The sequence below is a fragment of the Rattus norvegicus genome, chromosome 13 (genome assembly GCF_036323735.1).
Source record: "Rattus norvegicus strain BN/NHsdMcwi chromosome 13, GRCr8, whole genome shotgun sequence".
NCBI classification, from domain to species: Eukaryota; Metazoa; Chordata; class Mammalia; order Rodentia; family Muridae; genus Rattus; species Rattus norvegicus.
In genome coordinates, this window is record NC_086031.1 from 22,344,733 (window position 1) to 22,370,103 (window position 25,371).

Here is a 25,371-nt window from a genome sequence, read left to right on the forward strand (position 1 = left end):
CCATATATCCTTAAAGCTTTCTTATATATGATGCCATCTCATCTTTTTTTTTCTACCAATCATTCAGGCAAAGTTGCATTTAAGATGAAAATTGAATTCCTTAGATTTTATGCAAATGTGTTTACCATTTGTGGCAGAGATCAATTAATTTTCCCAATTTTAATTATCAGAAATAACTTTTTCTTCAAGTTTAAACTTGCTGTTTCTTAAGCACATTATCTATAAATTTTAAGAAAACTAGATAAAGATGCATGCAGTTCAGTCCTATTTGTGACAAATAATGCACAAAACTTAATAGATTTTTCCAGCATTCGTGCTCTCTTACAATTAGACTATATGATAGTAGGAGAAATCTTTAAAGTTTATTAATCCCTCTTAAAAGAAGATAAGTTATTTGTAGACCTATTAGGACTTTTTAAATTCTACCTAATTTCACCTCACACAGCTATTTTAGAGGTGATTGGTATGTGTGTAATATTTGCTTTACGATTAAGTCATTTCTGGTTTTTGGTGTTAATGAGATTGGAACTAAAACGTTTAGGCCTTCTTATGTGTGTCTTTAACCTTCTTCTTGTTTTTAGAAAACATGCATCCTTGGAGGAAAGCCTATAGGCATACAGCATTTATTACACATTTAAATGTAATAACTCTCAACCTAACAAGCCATCTAGCCACTAATGTTTCTACAATTACAACTTAGTACATTTCAAAGTACCTTAAAATACTTTTTTAAGGCTAGTTAATTTTCATATAATTTTTACCTTCCTTCCTCCAAAATTATGTTAACCAAAAATATTTCATTACATTTTCTTACCCAGATTGGCTAAAACAGAAGCACCCAGATTACTAAATGTTTAATTACCTAAATAAAAGTATTATATTTTAATAGCTGTATTCCTTGTCAGACAGCTAGAACATACACCCCTAATTTTGCTAAAACTATGGAAAATGATCACCAGTTTGCTTGCAAATCAACTCTGCTGCATGCGTTCACAAGTTTCATAAAGGTTGCATGCTTTCTGTTTTCAATACAAATTGTGTTTTTTCATACCCATCTTTGCTTTTTATTTTTTTATTTTTGTTTCCCTTTTCTTGGTTGGATGCCTGTGTGTGTTTAATCCAAATCCCTGTCCAGTCCTGGAGTTTGAACTACGGAAAGCCAAGGAGACCATTCAGGCCCTCCGAGCCAACCTAACAAAGGCTGCAGGTGGTGTACATAAAACTTTTTGAGCCTTTTCCCACTTTTACTATGTAGAAGTAGCTGGACTATTTTTAAGTATGAAGTAGTAAACATTATCTTATTTTATCCCACCAGAACATGAAGTTCCTTTACAGGAACGAAAAAATTACAAATCAAGTCCTGAAATTCAGGTGGGTTGACAACACCACTTATCTTCCATACAACTGAAGTGTCAAAAGAGCAAAAGCTCACATTTTCCCATCTGTTTTTTACTTTGCTTTCAGGAGCCAATCAAACCTCTTGAAAAGAGAGCTCTCAACTTCCTAGTCAATGAGTTTTTGTTGAAGAATAATTACAAGCTTACATCAATAACCTTTTCAGATGAAAATGATGATCAGGTAAAGTTACTGTTTTAAGAAATGTCTACTTTAATCTACTTTTTCTCTAACTTGATGTTTTAACACTTACGCCTGCAGTAAGATTCCATGTGGGTAGTTCTAAAATCAAAGCAGGTACTACTCAGTTTAGTATTCTATTGGCTCACAGCCCTTTTCTATTTTGTAACCTTTTTAAATAAAGACTTACCTTTCTTTCCAGGTAGCTTTTGTAACTGTATAGCTCCTTCATTCAAAAAGTATGTTTTTTAAAACTAGATGATTACTTGATCCTATTAATTAATGCAGACTTAGAAATTGAGTTTAACTATTAAAAAAAAACTTGAGTAGCACTATATACGACTTAGATGCTCAATAGCAATGGTTGGAGGTTTTTTGGTTGGTTGGTTAATTGGTTTTGTCTTTTGGATTTTTTTTTTTAAATGGGTTTTGTGGGGGGAATTTTGTTTTGTTTTGTTTTTTGGGTTTTTCATTTGTTTGTTTGGTTTTTTTTTGTTTTGTTCTAAGGCAGGGTTTCTCTGGGTATTACTGACTGTCCTGTAGACCAGGCTAACCTTGAACTCAGAGACAGACCTGCTTCTGCCTCCCAAGTGCTGGGATTAAAGACGTGAGCCATTACCACCTGGCTAGAGAATATTTTGAATGAATATATATATATTGCATGTATACATGTATTTATCTGGTTCTCTGAATAGGAACCAATTCTTCTGATAAAATGTTGAAGACAAAGAAATGATCATTTTATTATCATCTCTCTGGAAATGTAACAGCTTACTGTCCTGTGTTTGCCTGTTTGAATCGTAGACATTTTAGAATTAAATGCCAGAGCATTTTTTATGAAGAAAGCAGAAGGCAATCATTTGGGGTTGGGGATTTGGCTCAGTGGTAGAGGGCTTCTTGCCTAGCAAGCACAAGGCCCTGGGTTCAGTCTCCAGCTCCAAAAAAAAAAAAAAAAAAAGAAGGCTATCATTTTTATCTTTGCTTATTCACTTTTGTGGTATTAGAGATTGTAACTGACACATACTAAGCAGACTCCCTACCTCTAAAGCTGCATCCTTACCCCCAGAGGCCAGTATTTTAAGTGAAAGTTATTCCTTAACTTCATAAAATCTCCTGTGGATATTTTTGTAGATATGGAAGCTCTATAAAAGGACATGGCTGTTTATTTACTTCCTCGATTATCATTGTGTTTGTCAAGACTTAAATGTGATGTAGTTAATTGTGTATCACTTAACAACATGACACTTTCTGAGAATAGTAGCAGTCATTCACTGATTTCACCACTGTGAAATTCGTCATTATAAAATATACTTATGGAGACTCAGCAAGGTACTATAATCCTACTGTGATGTCATTCATATATGAGGTCTATCATTGATTTTGATGCAGCATGTGGCTATGCATAAATGTTTAGCTATCACATGGTCGCTTTACTGAGCTTGTACTAGACAAAAGACATTAAGTATTTACAATATGATTGCTGTGGGTATAATTTAAGTTAATTATGTTTTTATCATTAACTTCACAACATTTTAAGTGTAAGAAGTGTTGAAAAGTGAAACAGAAGGTTGAAAGGGAGAAAGAATAACAAACAACAGAGGGGGTCAAACAGAACAAGGCCTCTGTAAGCCTAGACTTGCCACTTCTGACTTTAAATACAAATAATTGATCCTGCTCAGTGAAGAGGCAGAAAGGATCAGATGTCAGCAGTACTCCCTCAATATGTGACAAGGAAATACCTTAGTAGGATACAGAAGCTCTGTGGTCTTTCATCAGTTGATTTGACATTAATAAAAACGGCAGTGGAAAGGAACTACAGTACCCAAAGCAACTTTGATGTAAAGAACAAGGAAAACTTGAATCACCTTCCTTCCATCCGTAAAAAATAAGACAATCAAAACATATTGTGTTGTTACGTAGACAAGGAACCTATTGCAGTGTAATCCAGAGGTAGACATGCCCTGGGCCTGCTGACTTCTCAGAGTACAAACTTGATCCCATACAGGAAACGTAGCCTTCTGACAAGTGGTGCCTTCCAAGTAGGCTTGAAACCACATTCCATAGCATTGAAAGCTAATTCAAAATGGATTTTACTATGAACCTGTAAGGTGTATAGAGGTAAATGAAAAGGGTAAATCGTTACATAAGATTTCTTAAATAAGACACCAAAATCATGGTAGACTGCAGATGTACTGTCACCAAAATAATTTTTCTAAGCCAGTAAGATATCTTAGCAGATAAAGGTGCTTGCCGCCCAGCCCCTCAGCCTAGTTTTAATCCCCAGAGCCCCAGTGAAAATTGAAGGAAAGAACTGACTCTGTGTTGTCCTATGACTTAAACCATGGCATGCATGCACAGCAACACACACATTATGGAAACACACGTGATGATAATAATTCTTGAGGCTGGAGGGGTACCTCAGCAGCTATTTCCTACTCTTCCAGAGGACCCACGCTGTGAAATTTATATCTACTTGTAAACCCATCTCACACCCTGGCCTCTGTGGGTATACGCACAAGCACACAAGCATGCGCAGCACGCACGCGAGCGCAGGCACACATGCACACACACATGGGATACCCTTGTCCAAGCACAAAGATATAAATAAAAATTAAAAACAATTAAGACCACTGTTGAGTGAAAACACAAATAATACTTTGGGCGAATGTGTTCAAAGTCAACAAAGGATTTGTTAAAATTTTCTAAACTGTTTAATAAGAAATAAATGTAATTTTTAAAAACATTAGCAAAAGAATTATATGCATGCTTCACCAAAAAAGGGTATCTATATGAAAATGAGCTCCTGAAAGATGCTCAGTACTTCTTCCTCCAAAGATGAGCATCCAGAAAGATGCCACACACTTAGAATGTCTATGACTGAAGACTTGATGGGCTGGGCCCAGGTTAGGTAGATTGAAATAAAGTGATGTATGCTATATTTGTTTATAATTTGTGTAATCTAAAATTTATTTAGTTCTTATAAGCTAACATCATGAGGGCTTTTAAATTATTCATAGAAAAGTTCTAAGAAGTAATGAGTATTATACCCATTTGGTAGGTGGCCCTTTTAACCTAAATTAACTGATAATAATAAGCAGTGGTTAGGAACATTTTATTTACCTCTGGTTTTCTCTAAACCCCCAATTTTAGTGCTCATATCAACTCCATATTTCATTTTTAAGCATAATTATTTTATTATTTAAGTAAACTATTAAAGGATTAAAGTGCTACATTTATAATATATGACTATGCCAAATTATAATAAGATAATAACTTAGTACTAAGTTACTTTGATTTTTGGATAGGCAGTATAGTAAGAAAGAATATCTATCTGTCTGTGACTTATTGCTATGTTATTTCATACAGCCTGTTTAAAATATCTTTGCTGTAGAGTATTCAAGATACTCTTTTTGTGGTTTTAATGGAGTTGATTTATTCTGAATTAAAGTATTGTTTAAAAACATAATAGATTTATAGGTAGCTGTTTGGATTCTTTAAATTACCATAAGCGTTTTTATTATTGATACAAGTTAGATTTAATAGCTATAGCAATAACAATAGGTTAAGTTGGTTGGTTATTAATTCGTTAGAGAGAACAATGTATACATGTGGGAAGAACAACACTACTAATCAGTCTACTTGTAACTTGTAAATATGTTTGATGAACTAAGCGCTTAACTTTTCCTGCCCCAGTGATCAAACTCAGGACTTCATGCATTGTAGACAAGCACTGAGCTCCATCTCAGTCCATCTTTGAAACTTAAAAAAAGTCCAACATCTTATTATCTAACATAATTAAACAGAAAGCATAAAATTGTAAGAATAATAATTGTGCAGTGTAAGGGCACCTAGAACATACACTTAAGGTTTTCTTGTTGTTTGGTTTTGGGTTTGGTTTGGTTTGGTTTGCTGTTTGGAGTCATGGCCTCACTATGTAACCCTGGTCAACCTGGAACTCAATACAGGCTGGCCTCCAACTCACAGATCCATGTACCTCTGCCTCCCTTGTGCTGGAATTAAAGGTATTACACCATCATCATGCCCAGAACACTTAGACACTCTAATAAAACTATTATCTTTGGTTTTCCAGGGTAGTAATACTTGACACAAAATGCGAGATAAAATTACCTTAAAGATTTTTTTAGTTATTATTTATTTTTAATTATTTGCGTGCGTGTGTGTGTGTGTGCGCGTGTGCGTGTGTGTGTGTGTGCGTGCGTGTGTGTGTGTGCGTGTGTGTGCGTGCGTGTGTGTGCATGTGTGTGTGTGCGTGTGTGTGCGTGTGCGCATGTGTTTGTGCATTCATATGTACAGGCTTGTGTATGGGAAAAATCAGAGAACAGATTTCTAGAGTTGGTTTTCTTATCTTTAGCATATTGGTGCCAGGCATTGAACTCAGGTCATCCAATTTGCCCACTGAGCCATCACACCAACTTCTCAAAGGTTCGTTGTCATCGTCGTTGCTGCTGCTGCTGTTGTTGTTGTTGTTGTTGTTGTTGTTTTAATGATTTTTGTGTGTGTGTGTTCCATTAGGATTTTGAATTGTGGGATGATGTAGGATTAAACATTCCCAAACCCCCAGACTTGTTACAACTTTACCGAGACTTTGGAAATCATCAAGTGACTGGGAAAGATCTTGTGGATGTGGCCAGTGGAGTAGATGAAGATGAATTAGAGCCTCTTACACCAGTTTTAGGCAACATCCCTCCAACCCTTGATACTCCCCTGCCTATAGAGGTGAGAAATACCAGTTAAGTACTCATTTCCACAAAACATTTATGTAAAAATGTTACTGTGAGATCTTGAGTTTCTGCTTCTTTTTCCTGCTTTGATTTTTAGAACTCCTTGCTAGTACAGAAATTAGAAGATAAAATTAGTTTATTAAATAATGAAAAATGGTCATTGATGGAGCAAATCAGAAGGCTTGAAAGGTTAGTACTTAGTTGTTATTTCTAAGTCCTAAAGTTTGTGTTGACATTGGCAGGTTATATAGCTATATGAAGCAGGATTTCAGTATTAAGGCTTAGTATTTTCACATAGCTGTTATTAAAGCCTTTTAATTATTTTCTGTACTTAAAACAGCAAAATACCTCCTTTCACCTATAAACTAGGTTGATGTGGTGTTCTTATACTTAAATTTTAACTTACCCAAGTCTTGTCAGTTTCAGTAAAGCAACTCCAAATTAGTGGCATTCATATTTAATCATTCATGATTTCATTTACTTTTTATAATACTAAGTGGGTTTGATGGGATGATCTCCCTGTTTCAAAAGGAGATTTCTCTAGAGCAGACTTAAAGGCCACTGTTCCTCCTCCTGGTTGATGGTTTGCAGCTACACTAGGACTAGGAAGCTTCAATGGCTCTTGTGCAGAAGAGTTCAGTCACTCAACAGTTAATTGCCTTATTATGTTCTGCTTGTATTCACCCCTTCTCTGGGGGCGGATACTATTGTCAAAGCTTTCAAAACTGAAATCGTTCTCTGGGAATTTTCTTTCTTCAGTGAGATGGACATCCTCAAGACTGAACACTTTACCACCCCAGCAGTTGGTGATTCTGTTCAGCCTTCCTTGGCTTGGCCGTCCCCAAAAGATTCTGAAGACAGTAAACAGAGCCCAGTTGTAAATAGTTCGGACCAGGATATTCAAAAAGCCAAGGATGTTCATCTTGAAATACCAGATGGAGCTGATTCCTTTATTCCTAAAGAGAAATCATCAGATTCTTTCCCCACAAAGGAAAGAGAAGAGCTGCCACCTTCTTCTGTATCAAGTAAAGCCACGCTCCATTTCGATCAGCCCAATAGGTTAGTGTACATGCTGGGCTTTGACCCATGTCTTTCATTATTGTGCATTGCCAGGCCGGAAGAGCTTCAGTTCATGTTGCAACACCTTTTGCAGAGTTACAAATTCTTATATTTGACATGCTTAGCACATAGGTAGAATATATATGTCAAAACAGGATAATTATTAAATTATATCAAAGAGAAAAAAACCATACATTAACAAGTTCTGTCTTTGTCAAGTGCATAAGGCTATAAGTAACCTATAGGTTACTAAGTGCTCTTGGCCTTCCCCTCCATGCTTCTTACCTTTTTTCTCAAAATCAAACTCAGATTTTAGTGCTGCATAGTTGCCTGTGCTATAACAAAACAAGATAAAATAGTTTTGTTCTTAGTCCTTTTTTCTTTATCTGTTTCATTACTAGTAGTGTGCCATTAAGATTCTCTGAAGTAATTCATTAATTCATTTAATTTTTGCTGGCTTGTAGTACTTAAACTCGGGAAGTGAAAGAATTATAAACCACGGCTGCCATTTTTTGTGATCAAACTATTTAGTGGAGAAAACAAAGCATAAATTTTCAATATTTTCAGTTGTAACTTGAAAAAAGTGCTATTAAGGGACTATTTACTAATTTGTTTTTCACGCATAAGTGCCTAGTATATATCAACTCACTTAGTCCTATAGTGTACTTTTGGCCACAGACTTGTTTAGCAAAACAGGCACAGTATAACCAACATTGGGATAAAATTTTAAAATCATAGCTAATTTGATTTAGACTTACAGATCCTCAGTATCAGTGAGAAAGACTAGATTTGTTAGTATACGAAGCTTCCCATTCATGAATCACAACCTTCTGTAGCTATCAGATATAGTCGTCTTTGTGTACATGGAGCTCAAAAAATTAGAATAGGGTATGCAATGCTAAAAGAGGCTTTTTCTAATGTGGATGAGATAAAAATCATGGAAATGTATATTGTGGTGCTCAGTGGTAATGGCTCTTATAAAGTCCTTCTGTATAAGAGCATCCATATAGTTCTTTATAGTCTGGAGGTAGATGGTGTTATAGTCACTCAGTGGGTCGTAACTGTGTGCCAGGCCATGCTACTAAGAATACACTGTTGAATGAGACACACTGTAATTCTTTCATGCACAAGCATTACATATGAGTGAGAGCCAGTGAAGCAATAAAACTAAAGCATGAAAAATAAGAGAATAGGTCTTGCTTTGGGAACACATAATCAAAGCACACAACCTAGTTATCAAAAGAAGAAATGTCATCTAATGTAAGTTTTGAAGGCTACAAAAAGTTAACTAGGCAAAGAAATTGGAGGATGAGTGGGTAAAGAGAGCATCAGGAATGAAAATAGGAGAAACAGATCTGCAAGAAAACTAAAAGCTCAAAGGTTTATTGGATTTAAAGTGAAGAGAAAGGAAAAAGTCCAGTGAGGTTTAGAGAAAGACTAGTCTGTAGTTTTTGGTTTCAACAAGTGAGTAGATTGTGGCCCCTTCCAGATAGAGACTGTGGCAGTACATGAAAGAGCAAGGGTACAAGCAAGCCTTGAGACAGCTCTCTAGCTCTGGAGTCATGGAATTAGTGCAACTTTGTGGTGTCCTACTAAGTACAGGTTTGTTTGCTTTGGGGTTTGGTTGGGGTTTTTTTGTTTGTTTCTTTGTTTGTTTTGGGGGGTGTTTTCTGAGTTTTAGTTTTGGTCCTGTCTTTGTAGATGGAGCATATGAGCAACCCACAGTCAACTTTATGAGTACTATTTAATAAACAATAGTGTTGTAGAAACAAAGATAAACTTGACTATTCTTTAAACTGTAAAAGTAAGTTAATATTCTATTGCCCTTCCACTGTTTTTCCTTTAAATTACATCAGTAATATTCACTGAACATTGCCTTCTTACATAGTTTTTGGTAGGTTAAAGTTGTGATTATAGATCAGCACAATTGCAGAGCTTTTCAGCTTTCTGTCTTGTTCAACTTTTGTCAGCTTCACTGAAGCCATGGAGGATGGAGATAGTGTGCATTTTAGATTGCAGAAATATTTTCTGTAATTGTGGATTGCTGTGCCACTTGGTTTGTAATCCACTAACACTTTAAGGGCCAGTCGTTTATTTTTCATCAGGCTACTTGCAATAGGCAGTGTTTTTCTGTTATGATTATATCCATCAAGTCTGGTAGCTGAGAGATCTGGGCAACACGAATCTTGGGGATTACTGTAGGGCTGTGAGTGTCCATATGCTGATATGCAGCTTCCTTCCTCCTGAGATAGCAGTGCTAATTCTTGGGTTCATTCTCTCACTTTCTCTTTCTCTCTCTCCTTTCCCTCGACCCCCCATTATTTTTTGTAGGAAATTGTCACCTGCTTTCCACCAAGCACTACTCTCTTTTTGTCGAATGTCAGCAGATAGTCGGTTAGGATCAGAGGTGAGTTTATATTACAGATTTTATAAGACATCTCTACTTTTTGGGGCGGGTTCATTTGTTTTCTTGCTTATAGGGTTTCATATAAAATGTTTATGCTCTGATTTCATCACAGTTGAAAATCTGTTATTTAAAAGTAATTTTTAAAGAAATAGTACCTAAAATTTTAAGCAGTAAGGAAGGCACCTGATTATTGGTTCATTTGTATTCTAGAAAACTTTATTGTAAAATTAAGTCAGCTTTCTTGGGTCACTCATGATGCATTTCTTCATGCAAGCTGTTGGCATGGTTGTAGCTATTTGGGGATATTTTAAGAGAAAGCTCAAACGAAGAAGCAACCATTGAGGAGCCCGTTTCTGGACTATCCCTTCTTCCCAGAACCAAAACGTAGTGACTCCAGGTCTCACGTTGTGACTCCAGGTCTCACTACTATTTATTTATAATAGTTTATCGCATGTTTTAGGTAAATATTTCTTCTTCCTGACATGTAGGATTGTACATGTTTATGCACATTATAGCATTTAAATATATCAGTGTACAAAGATCCATTGCAATAGGATGATTGACATCTGTCATTTCAGATTTTTTTTGTGTGTTGGACGCATTCAGAAATTATGTTATCTCTATAAGCTAATTCGTGATACTTAATTTGTTGTTGATCACCATAGATACCCTACTGTACAACTCCCCTGCCTGCTAGGATAGATAACTTTTTGTGTTGTTCTTAGCATTTAGAAATATAGCTTAGTATCACTTAATAGCACCCTGGTAGCACTTGCTTAATGTGTGTTAGCCCCAACATCATAAACATTAGACGGTATCCCTCATACCCAACTTACCTCTGATACTAGCATATTTATTCCATGACTGCCCTTCAGACATGATGTTTCTGGGGCAATCATGTTATTATCGGTATGAATTATAATTCTCAAACATGTGTTTACATCAAGGTGACAAGATCCAAAATATAAACTTTTGCCCACCTTTGTGCACAGAGGTCAACCACAGTTTTTTAACTTTTTGGTTTTCTAGGTGTCTAGGATTGCAGACAGTGAAAAAAGTGTTATGTTAATGCTGGGACGCTGCCTGCCACACATTGTTCCTAATGTGCTGTTAGCAAAAAGAGAGGTAAGACAAATGGACGTGTTTTCATCCCAGGAGTCCCATCATGTGGTCCATCTTGGTCATTGTGAAATGTAGTGTTATATTTTTAGTTTGTTAAGTCTGTTACTTGCAATCATATTCTTACTTTTGTGCATGCATCTCTGCTCCTAGAGAATGGTTTTACATCTCTGTCAGGTGAGTTCAGTAAACCTGCATGGGATTCATGGTTTCCAACTTTGCTTAAAGCATTATTACTAGCTTCTGCAGTGCTATTACTGTAGGTCCATTTGTGTGTCATGAATGTAGACCTTTTCATATTACCAAACACTAATTTATTTTTTTTCTGTTCTTCTGATGCTTTTGCTATACCTACAAAAGTTGACACTCATTGAAAATTAACCAAGATGAATAACTAATAATATAACTTTTCTCTAGATGTATTTGTAACTGCCTGTTACGTTAGTTTTATTATATTTGTTTGACAATAAATTATTTTATGATAGGACAGTGGTGATAGAAATTATGATAACCTTTTAAGGTTCCTTTTAAAGGTTTTTTTGTATTTACATTCTTGACAGATGCTTTAAATATCCTGGATAAAACTGCAAGTACATGTTAGTACATGCTACCTAGACCATGAGCCCAGAACATATTAGGAAGTTATCTTTATAGTTATAAATTATTATTACACATTTATATATATTTATCCATTAAAGATTAAAATGTTTTTGTATTATCGTGTCAATGTTTACCACTTAATCACGGGACCTACAGTATGATAGGTACATAACGCATTGGCAAAACCCATTTAAAGCTGACCTTAGTTATCTACTTAAACAAAAGAAATTTATACTGATCCTCAAGAAAGGATATTAGGGTTTTGAAAGTTTACATCCTTATAGGTATTTTTAATTTTTAAATAAATTAAAACTATTTTTGCATTGAGCTGTATTTTATCTAGTTTAAAATGATTATAAGATAATACTATGTATGGAAGTTTTCTAGATCTTGAAGGATCAGTGTCCAATTTCAGATTGTTTTGCAGTTTTGCCTGGCAGGGTGGTGTTTGAGCTTTCCTCTTCTCGGCTTGTAATGTTGTCCGTGTTATGAATCACTGTTTGCATCCCACTGTCCTTCCTCAGTAGTCTTTACATGTTACCAAGCCTGATTCTTACGAGATCAGTTTTGCCTATTTTATTTCCCATATTAATTAGAAAACACTTCTATAACTAAAATCTGATTGTACTGCATGAAGTATTTATAGATATGCATCATCAATAATCAGACTGTGTGTGTGTGTGTGTGTGTGTGTGTGTGTGTATACTTGTCTGGCTGATTTTAAATTTTTTTATGTTGAAAACTATTGAATGTTCTTGTAGGTTCATGAAGAACTGATCCTATTCTCTGTATAATTATTTTTATCTTGTTCCACTCAATTAAAAGTTGTAGCTTCTCAAGATGAGGTTAGTAAACAGTAAGGTGAATATCAGCTTGGCTTAAACAAATCCTTGGGTTTAGAAGGACAGAATCTTAGAGCATGCGCTTAGCACCCATGAGACTCAGGTTCAATCCCTAGTGCCACCAGAGGGAAAAAGAGAAGCAAACCTTATCTCATTCTATCCTTGACACTGACTTCATTTTTATATTTCACCCATTTAGGTCTTAAATTTTAAAGAGCTCTTATGATTAAAAGATTGGTATTTGGAGTTTATTTTCCAAATTTTGTGTATTTTTTCAGCATAAGCAGAGTTAAAAACTTTAGTCAATTATTGATTATAATAATCTGATTATATTATATTAGAGATAGGGTTTAAGACTTTTGTAAGCAATACATATTAACATGGATTAACCTTTTTCAAGTAACAAAAGGTATACAACACAAACCCTTTTTCCCCGTTCCACATATAATTTTACTAACTTCTAATATATTTTCCAAGTCCTTCAATCATTTTTAACTAGACTGTCTTCATATGTTTTAGCTTTGACAGTATAAGTCTTCATATATTCTGGATATGAAATCCTTATCACATATAACCTGAAATCATTTTATAGTCTAACCTCTTATATTAAGATTATTGAGCTGACATATGTTCAAGAGAAAAAATTTTGCGTATTGAAGGCCTTTGCCACTGCTGTTGACAATCAGCTGGCCATAGATTGTTTAGGTCTAGAATCACACACACACACACACACACACACACACACACACACACACACACACACACACACATCCATCCATCATCCTTAAGCCACTCGCACACTGTTTTGATTACTCTAGTTTTTAGTAAGGTTAAGTAAGTAGAATATCTGAGTCTTCCAGTTTTACCTGTTTCAATATCACTTGGTTATTTGAGGACCCTTGTATCTATGTATTTTAATGCTTAGCTTCCTTTTCTGTACAAACAGGTCATGAGGATTTTGAAAGAAATTATACTGAATCTGGAACTCACTCTGTAGACCCAGGGTCTCAAACTCAGAGACCCACCTGCCTTTGCCTCCCAGGTAGCGGGATTAAAGGCGCCCTCCATCCCTGCTCAGCTTCTCTTCCACATCAGAGCTTTAACTGCTTTCACTACATCTCTCCTCACCATTTACTCTTTTGGTTGGTGTTACAAATCGGAATATTTTGTTACATTTTATTTTAGATTATTCATTGCTAACGTGTAGAAATTGGAAACCTGAGTACCCTTTACTTATTCCTGTGTTTTAAGTATTCTGTGTAGGATTAGGAGTAAATTTTGAATGGCAGTCATTAGGAAGCAGAAACACATTTGTGAATGGTCTTCTATGGGCAGAGATGCTCTCAGGCCCTCTCTGCCTTTAAGTATTATATGAGTGTGGGATTTTATTTTAATTCTCATTACCAGGTTGAGGGAATTTTCTCGTGAGATTTTTCTTTTTTTTTTTTCCAATCAGGAAAAGCATTAAATTTGGTTTTGTGCTTTTTCATATGTATGAATATGATACTGATTTTTTCCTCTTTGTTCTGTATTTGTTGTATATTGGTTTTATGTTTATTCTTAAGTTGCTGGAGTATAGCTCTTTGTGGTTAATAATCTTTTAAATGTACCATTGATTGGATTAGTATTTTGTTAGACATTTTTATGCTTGTATTAATAAGAGTCTATAGCTTTTAGTGTTCTGCTATTGTTTGGGAATCAGGCTAGGATATCTTCATAGAATGCGTTAGGGACTGCTAACTGCGCTCCGCCCCCTCACCTCCCCCATATTAGTTTAAGTAGGCTTGATGCTGAAAAGTCTCTGATGCTGGACTTTCTTAGTTTGGAAATTTTTGGTTACTTTTTGAAACTCTTTACTGCTTCATGACCCTCTCCACAACATCTTAACATTCATTTTGTTTCAGAACCTTTTTAGATTCCTATCCCCTCCTTATCTAGTACAACTGCACAGTATTTTTTCAAACTTTCAAAGGGAGGCTAGAAAGATAGCTAAACAGCTGAAGAGTACTTGCTGCTCTTTCCCACACCCAGTTCAGTTTGCAGCACCCACACAAGGTGCTTCACAGCCTTCTGAATCTCCAACTCCAGGGACTCCATCTCCAGGCTTCTGGGTGTACACACACACACACACACACACACACACACACACACACACACACCTGACATATGCTCATTCAGATATACAAAAGTTTTTAAAAGTTTAAAAAAAATTTTTGATCTTTAAAAAAAAAATTTAAGATTTTTGTTCCTTCGAAGTATGGACACAGAGTTAGAATGATGGCTCAGTGAATAAAGTGATTTCCCTTATAAACCTGACAACCTGACTTATGGTGCCTTGGACCAATTTGAAAACCAGACATAGAGCTGGTGATTCTGGCTCATGCCTTTAATCCCAGCAGGCAGGAGGCAGATCTGTGTTCAAGGTCAACCTGGTCTACAGACTGACTTCTAGGACAGCCAGGGCTATACAGAGAAACCCTCTCTCTGACTTCATGTGGTTGTGGTGAGGAGTGGATGCTGGGGGTGGTGGGGTGGCAGTTGCTGTACATGTGACTATAATTTCATTCTTATGGAGAGATAAGAAGTAGAGACAGGAAAATCACCAGAAACATATGGCTCCCTTCAGCGGTGGGTGAGTGAGGCACTGTCTCATGGGTGATAATACCAGAAGTTGTCCTCTGGCTTCCACACTTGTAATGTGGCAAGTTACAGACACACGTACTCATACGCACAAAGACAGACAAACAGATGCAGAGATTAAGGGGCTTGTTTGACAAAAGAGCAGGAGTATCAGAGTTTGGATCCCCTTGAATAAAAACCAAGCCTTGGAAGGCAGAGACATGTGACACAACGAGATCTCTGAAGTAAACTGGCCTATGGTCAACTGACTTTGATCGAAACACCCTACCCCAACAGTTAAGGAAGATACCATACATCAGTTTTGGGATACAGACATGCCTCACATACATACACATGAAATGAAAATGGGTAATCGGAAAAACATAGGGGGGAAGTACCTTTTAGATTTAATGTTATTAGAGTTATAATTACCATAAATATTTTTCTTACTTTTCCAACAAAAAGAGAACATTGAGTAAAATATATTTTAATAATATAGACTAAATATTCATCCACGTATACAGTATGTAGGAAGAGGATACAGGAAATGGAAGAGAGCATTAGTTTTGGGTTGATTGTTGTTGTTGTTGTTGTTGTTGTTGTTGTTGTTGTTGTTGTTAATCATTCCATCTGTCTAAATCTCAAATGCTATTCCATTTCCCAGTTGCCTCTCCACAAGCCCCACGTCCTACAACCTCCCTCTCCCCCCTGCCCTATGCTTCTATGAGGGTGATTCCCAACCCACCTACCCTTTCTCGCTCCACCCCTCCAGCATCCCCCTACACTGGGGCATCAAACCTCCACAGGACCAAGGGCCTTCCCTCCCATTGATGTCAGACAGGGCAATTCACTGCTGTCTATGTATCTGGAACCATCCCTCCAGATACACTCCTTGGTTGGTGGTCTAGTCCCTGGGAGCACTGGGTGGTCCGAACAGTTGATGTGGTTCTTCCTGTGGAGTTGCAATCCCCCTCTGCTCCTCCGGTCCTTCCACCAGTTCTCCCACCAGGGTCCCTGAGCTCAGTCTGATGGTTGGCTCCAAGTATCCTCATCTGCATTGTTCAGTTGCTGGATGAACCTCCCAAGGAGCAGCTACACCAAGTTCCTGTCAGCAGATGTCTCTGGAAACCAACAGTGTCAGGTTTAGTATCTATAGACATGATTGACCCCCAGGTGGAGCAGTCCCTAAATGGCCCTTCCTTCAGTCTCTGCTCTATTTTTTTTTGCCCCCGTTCTTCCTTAGGACAGGAACATTTCTAGGTTAAAAACTTTGAGATGGGTGGGTGGCCCCATCCCTTGACCAGGAACCATGCCTATCTGTTGGAGGTATTCTCTACAGGTTCTATCTCCACTTCTCTGCTAAAAATCATCCCTGTTGGGTCCTGGGAGCCTCTCCTTAACCTGGCATCTAGGACACTACAGTGACAATCCCCAATTCCTCACTTCACCCTACATATCTCTGTACCTCTCTCCTGCCCTGTCCAGTACCTGATACTGTACCCCTTTTTCCTCTATTCCTCCCAGATTCCCATCCCCACCCCACCCCTGCCTCCCTCCACCTCCCACAATCATCCAGGACTGGAAAAAGCATCCAAACCCTGGTATTCCTTCCTCCTAAGTTCCATATGGTCTGTGGATTCTGTCATGGGCATTGTGAACTTTTGGGCTAATATCCACGTATCAGTGAATACATCCCATGTGTGTTGTTTTTTTGTCTGGGTTACCTCACTCAGGATGATATTTTCTAGTTTTGTCCACTTGCCTGTGAATTTCATGAGGTCATTGTTTTTTTTTTTTTTTTTTTTTTTTTTTTTTTGGTTCTTTTTTTCGGAGCTGGGGACCGAACCCAGGGCCTTGCGCTTCCTAGGTAAGGGCTCTACCACTGAGCTAAATCCCCAGCCCCGAGGTCATTGTTTTTAATAGCTGAGTAGTACTCCACTAGGTAAATATATCACATTTTCTGTATTTGTTTTTATGTTGAGGGACACTTGGGTTCTTTCCAGCTTCTGGCTATTATAAATAAGGTTGCTATAAACATAGTGGAGCCGTGTCCTTATTATGTGTTGGAGTGTCTTTCAGGTATATGCCCAGTAGTGGTATAGCTGGGTCTTCAAGTACTACTACTTCCAATTTTCTCAGGAACCTCCAGGTTGATTTCCAGGGTGGTTGTACCAGCTTGCAATCCCACCAACAATGGAGGAGTATTCCTCTTTCTCCACATCCTCGCCAGCATCTGCTATCAGCTCCATTTTTGATCTTTTTGTTGTTAGAGGTAGAATTATGTTTGTGTGTTTCTTCTTTTGGGTTTGTTGTGAAAAGATTAATTTCTTCCTTTTTCATGTGTGTTTTGTATTATCCTCTGTAGGGCTGTATTAGTGGAAAGATATTGTGTAAATTTGGTTTTGTCACGGAATATCTTGGTTTCTCCATCTGTTGATTGAGAATTTTGCTGGCATTCATAGTAGCCTGGGCTGGCATTTGTGTTCTCTTTGGGTCTGTATGACATCTATCCAGGATCTTCTAGCTTCATAGTTTCTGTTGAGAAGTCTGCTGTAATTCTAATAGGTCTATCTTTATTTGTTACTTGAACCTTTTCCCTTACTGATTTTAATATTCTTTTTTTGCTTTGTGCATTTGATGTTTTGACTATTATGTGATGAGAGGAATTTCTTTTCTGGTCCAATCTATTTGGAGTTCTGTAGACTTCTTGTACGTTTATGGACATTTCTTTCTTAAAGTTAGGGAAGTTTTCTTTTATGATTTTGTTGAAGATATTTACTGGCCCTTTAAGTTACTATTTCTGCCACTTTTCAGCTGCTCTTTAATCTTAAGAGCCACATGGGCTTCTAGTAAGAATCACTATTAGACTTTTTACTCCTTATATTTCTTTGTCGTTCCTCTTAGCTAGATTTTATAACTTCAAATTTAAAATGTATATTAGCTAATTAAAATTTAATACCAAGTATTAAAAACCTTGAAAAATAATAAAGAACTTTTAGTCATTAAGATGCAATCCCAAATCTAAAAATTGTGTCATCTACTTCTAAGGAAGCAATTTAATACCGAAAACATGCTTCTATTACAGCATAAGTGTTAGCATTATTTTCTTTGCCTATAAGCTGTTACATGTTCACTTCTCAGTTTAAATTTGCTGACACTTTGGGGCAGATATTTAGGTAAATGGGAAAGAGTCTTCTCGCCATATCACAGTATATTGTAGTGATTTCTTTAAAATGCTTATATTTCAAAGTATTTTTCTCCAAAATTATCTTTTCTCTTTTGAACTTCTTTCCCTCCATGAAACTTCAAAATCAACTCAAATGAGAAGCATAATGTATTCAGGGTTCAGAATGTTGTCTAAATGAAAATGTAAAACAACCTTAAGTTCATATATTTCTAGGGAGGAAAAATGGCAGTTACTTTCCTAAAAACTGTTTATTTTACTTCTACATGTTGACTGTGTAGTGAAGTATAGTTTAACGTCAAATATTTCACTGACCTGCACCAATAGCCCAGAAATGGTCTTTTTAATTAGGCCATTATTAAATGTAAAGGGCACAAAATATTGAGTTATATCTAATCTTAAGAGAAGCATATTGTAGTGTGGAAAGGAATTTTTGTCATTTTGTCTGGAAAAAGGTTTTGTTAGTTTGATTTTTGTTTTCCTGTCTTTGCTTTTGACTTGGGATTTTATTGTTGTTGTTGGGGGTAGTATATGTGGTTCTTAGTAGAGGTCAGAACCTTACTCATACACATATAAGCTTAGCACTGACGTGAATATCCAGTCCCGGGAAAAAGTTTTGTTTTGTTCATTTTTCTTTTTCTTTTTTTTAATTTTTGAAGCTTTAAAAGATAGTGAACTTCGCTGTAAGAATTAAAGTATCAGTTTGTCACATGGTAGGATATTAATTTAGTTAAATAGCCTAGTGGAGACTTGGACAATACTGGATAAGAAAATAAAGTTAGTTGAATCTTAAGAACCTTTTATTACACTGTAATTTATCCTCCTGCATAAACAACATATACATTTTTATATTGATACTCTTGATTTTTTGAGATTTTAAGGATATTCTGAAGAAAAAATAGAATATATTTCAATGTATTTTTATTTGAATTTCTCCACCCTCATATTTCTTTAGGAGTTGATTCCTCTCATATTGTGTACAGCGTGCCTACACCCTGAGCCTAAAGAAAGAGATCAGCTCCTCCATATACTCTTCAACTTGATCAAGAGGCCAGATGATGAGCAAAGGTGGGTTTACTTCTTCAGGGATGATAACCAAAAAAAAAAAAAAAAAAAAACAAATGCAACGCTGACATACTGGATTTTCCTAAATGAGCACCATAGGGGGTTGGGGATTTAGCTCAGTGGTAGAGCGCTTGCCTAGCAAGTGCAAGGCCCTGGGTTCAGTCCCCAGCTCCGAAAAAAGAAAAGGAAAAAAAAAAAATGCTAAATGAGCACCATATTTAGTGATTTAATCTCCAGGCCTTTTTCCCTTCCCAATAACAATTTCAGTGTGCTGGAGCTCTCCTGTTGTATCATGGACATGACTTCAATAGTGTTGTCATCCAGTTGGCTTTCCTTCTACTCACCTCTTTTTTTGAAAAGGAGCCTGTAATTTGTTCCAACAAATAAACAAATAATAGGGAAATCATTTTGAGAAGTTAAGCCTCTGGAAATAAAGAAGTTCATGAACTAGAAATAGTTATGAAAAGTATGTTCAAACCCTGTTGAGAGCCCCTATACTGTAATTACTGACAATTAAGTCTTTGTAAAATGAATCTGTACCTTGTTCTTTAATGGTTAATTCCTCCTGGTCTCTAGATCCATGTAAGTACTGAAGGATATTAGCACAGCTATCTTATATTCTGATCTGGAAATTCTGTGAATTAGAATCTATTAATACACTTTTCTCATTTCTAAAGAGAGGCATTAAGTTATAGTCGAGACTTCATTATAAAGAGACAGATCAAGCAGTATAAACCTTGCTACTGTTCTTCCGTATAGTATAGGTGAGTCAGCTCTTCCTTTATCTACAAAGTGCAAGAAGCTGTAGTTAGGTGACATGGAGGAAATTGACCCCACTCGGTAATCATTCTAGTATCCTTAGATAGGAAATAGGAATCTAGTCTTATCTACCAACATGTCTGAGCTGCTTCTTCGGATTTTCCTTGGTTGGTTTTTTTTTTTTTTTTTTTCTCCAACAGAAAGCAAGTGATTCGTTTCTTTAAGAGACTTTCTGGTTTGAAGTGTCAATTGGTTGGCATTTCAAAATATTTCTTTCAATTTGGAATTTTCTGTGAAGACTTAAACTACTTGGATGTGAGGAGTAAAGTATAAGCAGTAAGCATTTGTGAGAAAGATGTACTTGGGAAATAGATGTCCCCAAATGAAGCTAGACTAGGAAAACCACTAAATGACCCTTCAAAGAGAGGATGAGCTACCTTTTTGTGTGTGGAAGGCACTGAGTCAGACAACCATTATTTATGTAGGGAAACTGGTTGCTTCTGCCCTCCTTTCATCTGCAGTCCAAGATCCTTGCCAGTAAGAAGAGCTAGACAAAAAGAAAGGTGCAAGTGGCATCATTTTGACCAAATTATGTGGTCTTTGGTAAGTCCTATAAGCCTATAAGAAAGGCCAGAAAGCATTCAAGAAAGTGTACAACTAACTTCATTTGAATGAATTTGCAAGCCATCTCAAATGTTTTTAATAACATAAATTCTCATTGTGGAGAAAATAAGTACTGAGGCAGCAATGCTAGCTATCACATGACTAATCCCATACTCAGGAGACAGAGGCATGTGGTTCCATTAGTTTGGGACCAACCTGATCTACATAGTGAGTCCTATTAGGGCTTTATAGAGAGACCCTGTCTCAAAATGAGAAAAAAGAAAACCAAATACTAAAAAAAGCAATCCTAGATTCAGTATAGCACATAACATTAAGTATTTCCTATACCTAAAGTATCTCAGGAATAAGCTATTGTATAGCCTCTTCCTGCCTCTCAAAGCAAGTCAAAGTTGGAATAGTTTGTTCTTAGACAAGCAGCATGATATGCACCCACTGATAAGTGGATATTAGTCTAAAAGCTCAGATTACCCAAGATACAATCCACAGACCACATGAAGCTCAAGAAGAAGGACAACCAAAATGTGGGTGCTTCAGTCCTTAGAAGGGGGAACAAAAATATTCATAGGAGGAAATATAGAGACAAAGTTTAGAACAGAGACTGAAGGAATGGCCATTCAGAGCCTGCCCCACCTGGGGATCCACCCCATATACATACAGCTACCAAACCTAGACAATATTGCTAATGCCAAGAAGTACATGCTGACAGGAGCCTGATATAGCTGTCTCCTGAGAGGCTTTGCCAGAGCATGACAAATACAGAGGTGGATGCTAGCAGTAAACAATTGAACTGAGAACAGGGTCTCCATTGGAGAGTTAGAGAAAGGATTGAAGGAAATAAAGCGTCTTGCAACCCCATAAGAACAACAATACCAACCAACCAGATATTCCAGGAATTAAACCACTACCTAAAGAGTACACATGGTCAGACCCATGGCTCCAGCTGCATATGTAGCAGAGGATGGCCTTGTTGGGCACCAAAGGAAGGAGAAGCCCCTGTTTCTGCCAAGGCTGTACCCACTCCCACCCCCAGTGTAGGGGAATGTCAGTAGGGAGGCAGGAAGGGGTGGGTGGTTGGGTGGGGGAAAGGGGAGAACATTTCAAATGTAAATAAAAAAATCAAGTAAAAAAGAGAAAAAAGTTCACTATACTGTAAGCGTAGCAGTGATTCTGAAAATTCACAATATATATGAGCATAGTAAATGAAGGATACATCTATGAAATATCAATGAAATTAATCCTTATCAAGTATACTACAGTGAGACTGGTACATGTATGAAAATGTAGAAATATTTATAAACATTATTTAGTATACTTTTTAATTTAAATTTTTTTCATTTATTTACATTCCAGTCATTGTCCCCCCTTTGTGCCCCCTCCCACAGTTTCTCACCCCATTCCTCCTCCCATTGCCTCTGAGAGGGACCCATTGGACCTCCATGTTCCCTGGTGCCTCAAGGCCCTCAAGGATTAAACGCAGGCCAGACCAGGTGCCTCTGTTACAAATGTTCCAGTGGCCTCAGACCAGCCTCTGTAAGCTTGTAGTTAGGAGCTCAGTCTCTGGGAGCTCTGGGTTAGTTGAGACTGCTGGTCTTCCTGTGGAGTTGCTCTCCCTTTCAGCTTCTTCAATCCTTCCCCTAATTCTATCATCAGGGTCCCTGACTTCAGTTCAATGACTCAGTGTAGGTATCTGCCTCGGTCTCAGTCAGCTGCTGGTAGGGCCTCTCTGAGAACAGCCATGCCAGGCTCCAGTCTGTAAGCATATCATAGCATAATAATGTCAGGCCTTGGTGCCTCCTCCTGAGATGGATCCAAAGTTGGTTCAGTCATTATACCTCCTTTCCTTCAGTCTCTTCTCCATTTTTGTCCCCGCAGTTCTTTTAGACAGGAACAATTCTGGTTCAGGAATTTTGACTGTGAGTTAGTAACCCCATCCTTCTACTTGAAGCCCTAATGTGAACTCTTTGAGTTCTCTTTCCCTAATTTGGGCATTTTTGGCTAAGGTCTCCCACATGAGTCCTGAGACTATCTCACCTCAGGTCTGGTACTCTTTAGATGGTCCCTCCACCTCCCACCCATTGAGGGTGCTCATGTCTATTTATTCTCTTGGACCTCTGTGCATCCTCCTGCCCCCGCCCCATATCTAATCCTGTTCCCCTTTTCTCCTCCCTGTCCCCTCTTCCTCCCAGGTCCCTCCCTCCTTCCCTTCACCTCCCATGGTTGTTTCCTTGCCCCTTCTAAGTGGGATTGAAACTCCTCACTTAGGCATTTCTGCTTGTTATACTTCTTATGGTCTGTAGGTATTCTGTACTTTTTGGCTAATATCCATTTATCAGTGAGTATGCATATCCTTTTGGGTCTGAGTTACCTCATTCAGATATTTTTTAGTACCATCCATTTGCCTGCAAAATTCATGATGTTCTCATTTTTAATAGCTTAATAGTATTCCATTGTGTAAATGAACCACATTTATTGTATCCGTTCTTCAGTTGAGGAACATCTACCTTGTTTCCAGCTTCTGACTATTACAAGTAAGGTTACTATGAACATGGTGGAGCACATGTCCTTGTGGTATGGTGGTGCATCTTTTGGGTATATGCCCAAGAGTGGTATAACTTGGTCTTCAGATAAAACAATTTCCAATTTTCTCAGGAACCACCAGATTGATTTCCAGAGTAGTTGTACCAGTCTGTAATCCCACCAACAATGGAGGAATGTTCCTCTTTCTCCACATCCTCATCAGCATGTGCTGTCTCTTGAGTTTTTGATCTTAGCCATTCTGATGGTGTGCAGTGGAATCTCAGGGTTGTTTTAATATACATTTTTCTGGTGAGTAAGGACTTTGAACATTTCTTTTAAGTGCTTCTTGGCCATTCTAGATTCTTGTGTTTTGAATTCTGTTTAGCTCTGTGCCGTGCCCAACCTCGACCAGCAAGGAAGACACGACCACAGGAGATCTTCAAGCAGTTTTACTCAGGAACCTTGATACAATCTTCTGACCTCTATCTCTTCTGACTCTCTCCCTTCTCTTTTTCGACTCTCTCTTTCTGACTCTCTCTTCTGACTCACTCTCCTCCTCTGACACTCTCTCTCTCTTCTGATTCTCTCCCTCCTGACTCTCTCTCTCTCTCTTTTTCACTCTCTCTCTCTCTTTGACTCTCTCTCTCTCTTCTGGGTATAAGCTACGTCCCTCTTAACTTGTCCCAAAACCAGAAACCTTATAGTCTCAATCCGAGAGCTTTGCGACTTGTCCCAAAACCGGGAACCTTATTGTCTCAATCCGAGAACTTAACCCTCGTCCCAAAACCTGGGAACCTTATTGTCTCAATCCGAGAACTTAACCCTCGTCCTAAAACCTGGGAACTTTATTGTCTCCTTTTGGTTCGCTGCTACCGTGAACTTTACTTTCGGTTCACTCCTACCGCTCACTTTACTTTCGGTTCGCTGCTACCGCGAACTTTACTTGCTCACTACCCTGAGACTTTATAGCCGCTTATTTCCCGCGGTCCTTATTGTCCCACCTTACCTTGGGAGCTTTCCAGAGCTGCCCTGATTGCAAGAAGTTCTGATCTTGGAGAGAGTTGAGTCCCTTTACGGTGGATTCGAGGATTCCCCGTACGGGCCACCACTTGCCGTGCCCAACCTCGACCAGCAAGGAAGACACAACCACAGGAGATCTTCTTCAAGCAGTTTTACTCAGGAACCTTGATACAATCTTTTGACCTCTATCTCTTCTGACTCTCTCTCCTCTGATTCTCTCTCTTCTAACTCTCTCCCTTCCGACTCTCTCTCTCCTGACTCTCTCTCCCTCTTCTGACTCTCTCCTTCTGACTCTCTCTCTTCCCTCTTCCCGGGGAACGCCCTGCACCACACTTAAATAGCTAGCACTGGCCAGTCCTAGCAAGCCACATGGGTCATGTAGGTAGGCTGTCACTATGCGGAAGCTAGCGGGCCAGGCAGACATAGCCAAATAAGGACTTGTTTACTGCAAGGAGCGCTCACCCTTGGGAGGGTGGAAGGTGGAAACCAGCGCCATCTTTGAGGCGTGGCACGTCGCAGCTCTCTACAGCTCTGTACCCCACTTTTTAATTTGGTTATTTGGTTTTTTTGGAGATTAGCTTCTTGCGTTCTTTATATATTTTGGATATTAGTCCTCTGTCAGATGTAGCATTAATCAAGTTTTTTTCCAATCTGCAAGTTGCCAATTTGTCCTATTGACAGTGTCTTTTGCCTTACAGAAGTGAGGTCCCATTTATCAATTGTTGATCTTAGAGCCAAATTCATTGATGTTCTGTTCAGAAAATTTTTCCCTGTACCAATGAGTTTGAAGCTCTTTCCCACTTTCTCTTCTATTACATTAGTATATCTGGTTTTATGTTGAGGTCTTTGATCCACTTGGACTTGACCTTTGTGAAAGGTGGTAAATATTTTCATTCTCCTACATACAGACCTCCAATTAGTGCCAGCACTATTTATTGAAGATGCTTTCTTTTTTCCACTGTATGTTTTTGGCTTCTTTGTCAAGGATCAAGTGTCCATAGGTATATATGTTTAGTTCTGGGTCTTCAATTCTATCCCATAACCAGAAAGGAACCCAAAGAAATCAAGTCTTAGAAAGAAAAGTCTAGAATAACAAGATAGTAGAAAGAAGAGTAAAATATGCAAGTTTTTCAAATTTACAGTAATACTACTAAAAAGTGAGCATATGTTGTAAATGATAAATTAAAATATCAGTAAACTACTGTGTTGTCTGGCCTCTTGCAGGACTGAAGAACTGTT

General features: G+C 37.7%; 1 protein-coding gene across 13 annotated transcripts in view; it reads left to right on the top strand.

The window, feature by feature from the left end:
- Nucleotides 1-25,371, top strand: part of Relch (RAB11 binding and LisH domain, coiled-coil and HEAT repeat containing) — a 95,877-nt gene that overhangs the window by 23,238 nt on the left and 47,268 nt on the right. For 6 of the 13 annotated variants that reach the window (XR_005492251.2, XM_039090853.2, XM_039090854.2 and 3 more), the window contains exons 3-12: nt 1,136-1,207; nt 1,316-1,371; nt 1,465-1,578; nt 6,109-6,312; nt 6,415-6,506; nt 7,077-7,376; nt 9,708-9,783; nt 10,813-10,908; nt 11,056-11,079; nt 19,103-19,215. Coding sequence is in view for 12 of the 13 variants with exons in the window: in XM_039090853.2 (XP_038946781.1) it covers nt 1,136-1,207; nt 1,316-1,371; nt 1,465-1,578; nt 6,109-6,312; nt 6,415-6,506; nt 7,077-7,376; nt 9,708-9,783; nt 10,813-10,908; nt 11,056-11,079; nt 19,103-19,215 (1,147 nt within the window). In the remaining variant the exon portion in view is untranslated. 13 annotated transcript variants of the gene reach the window in all.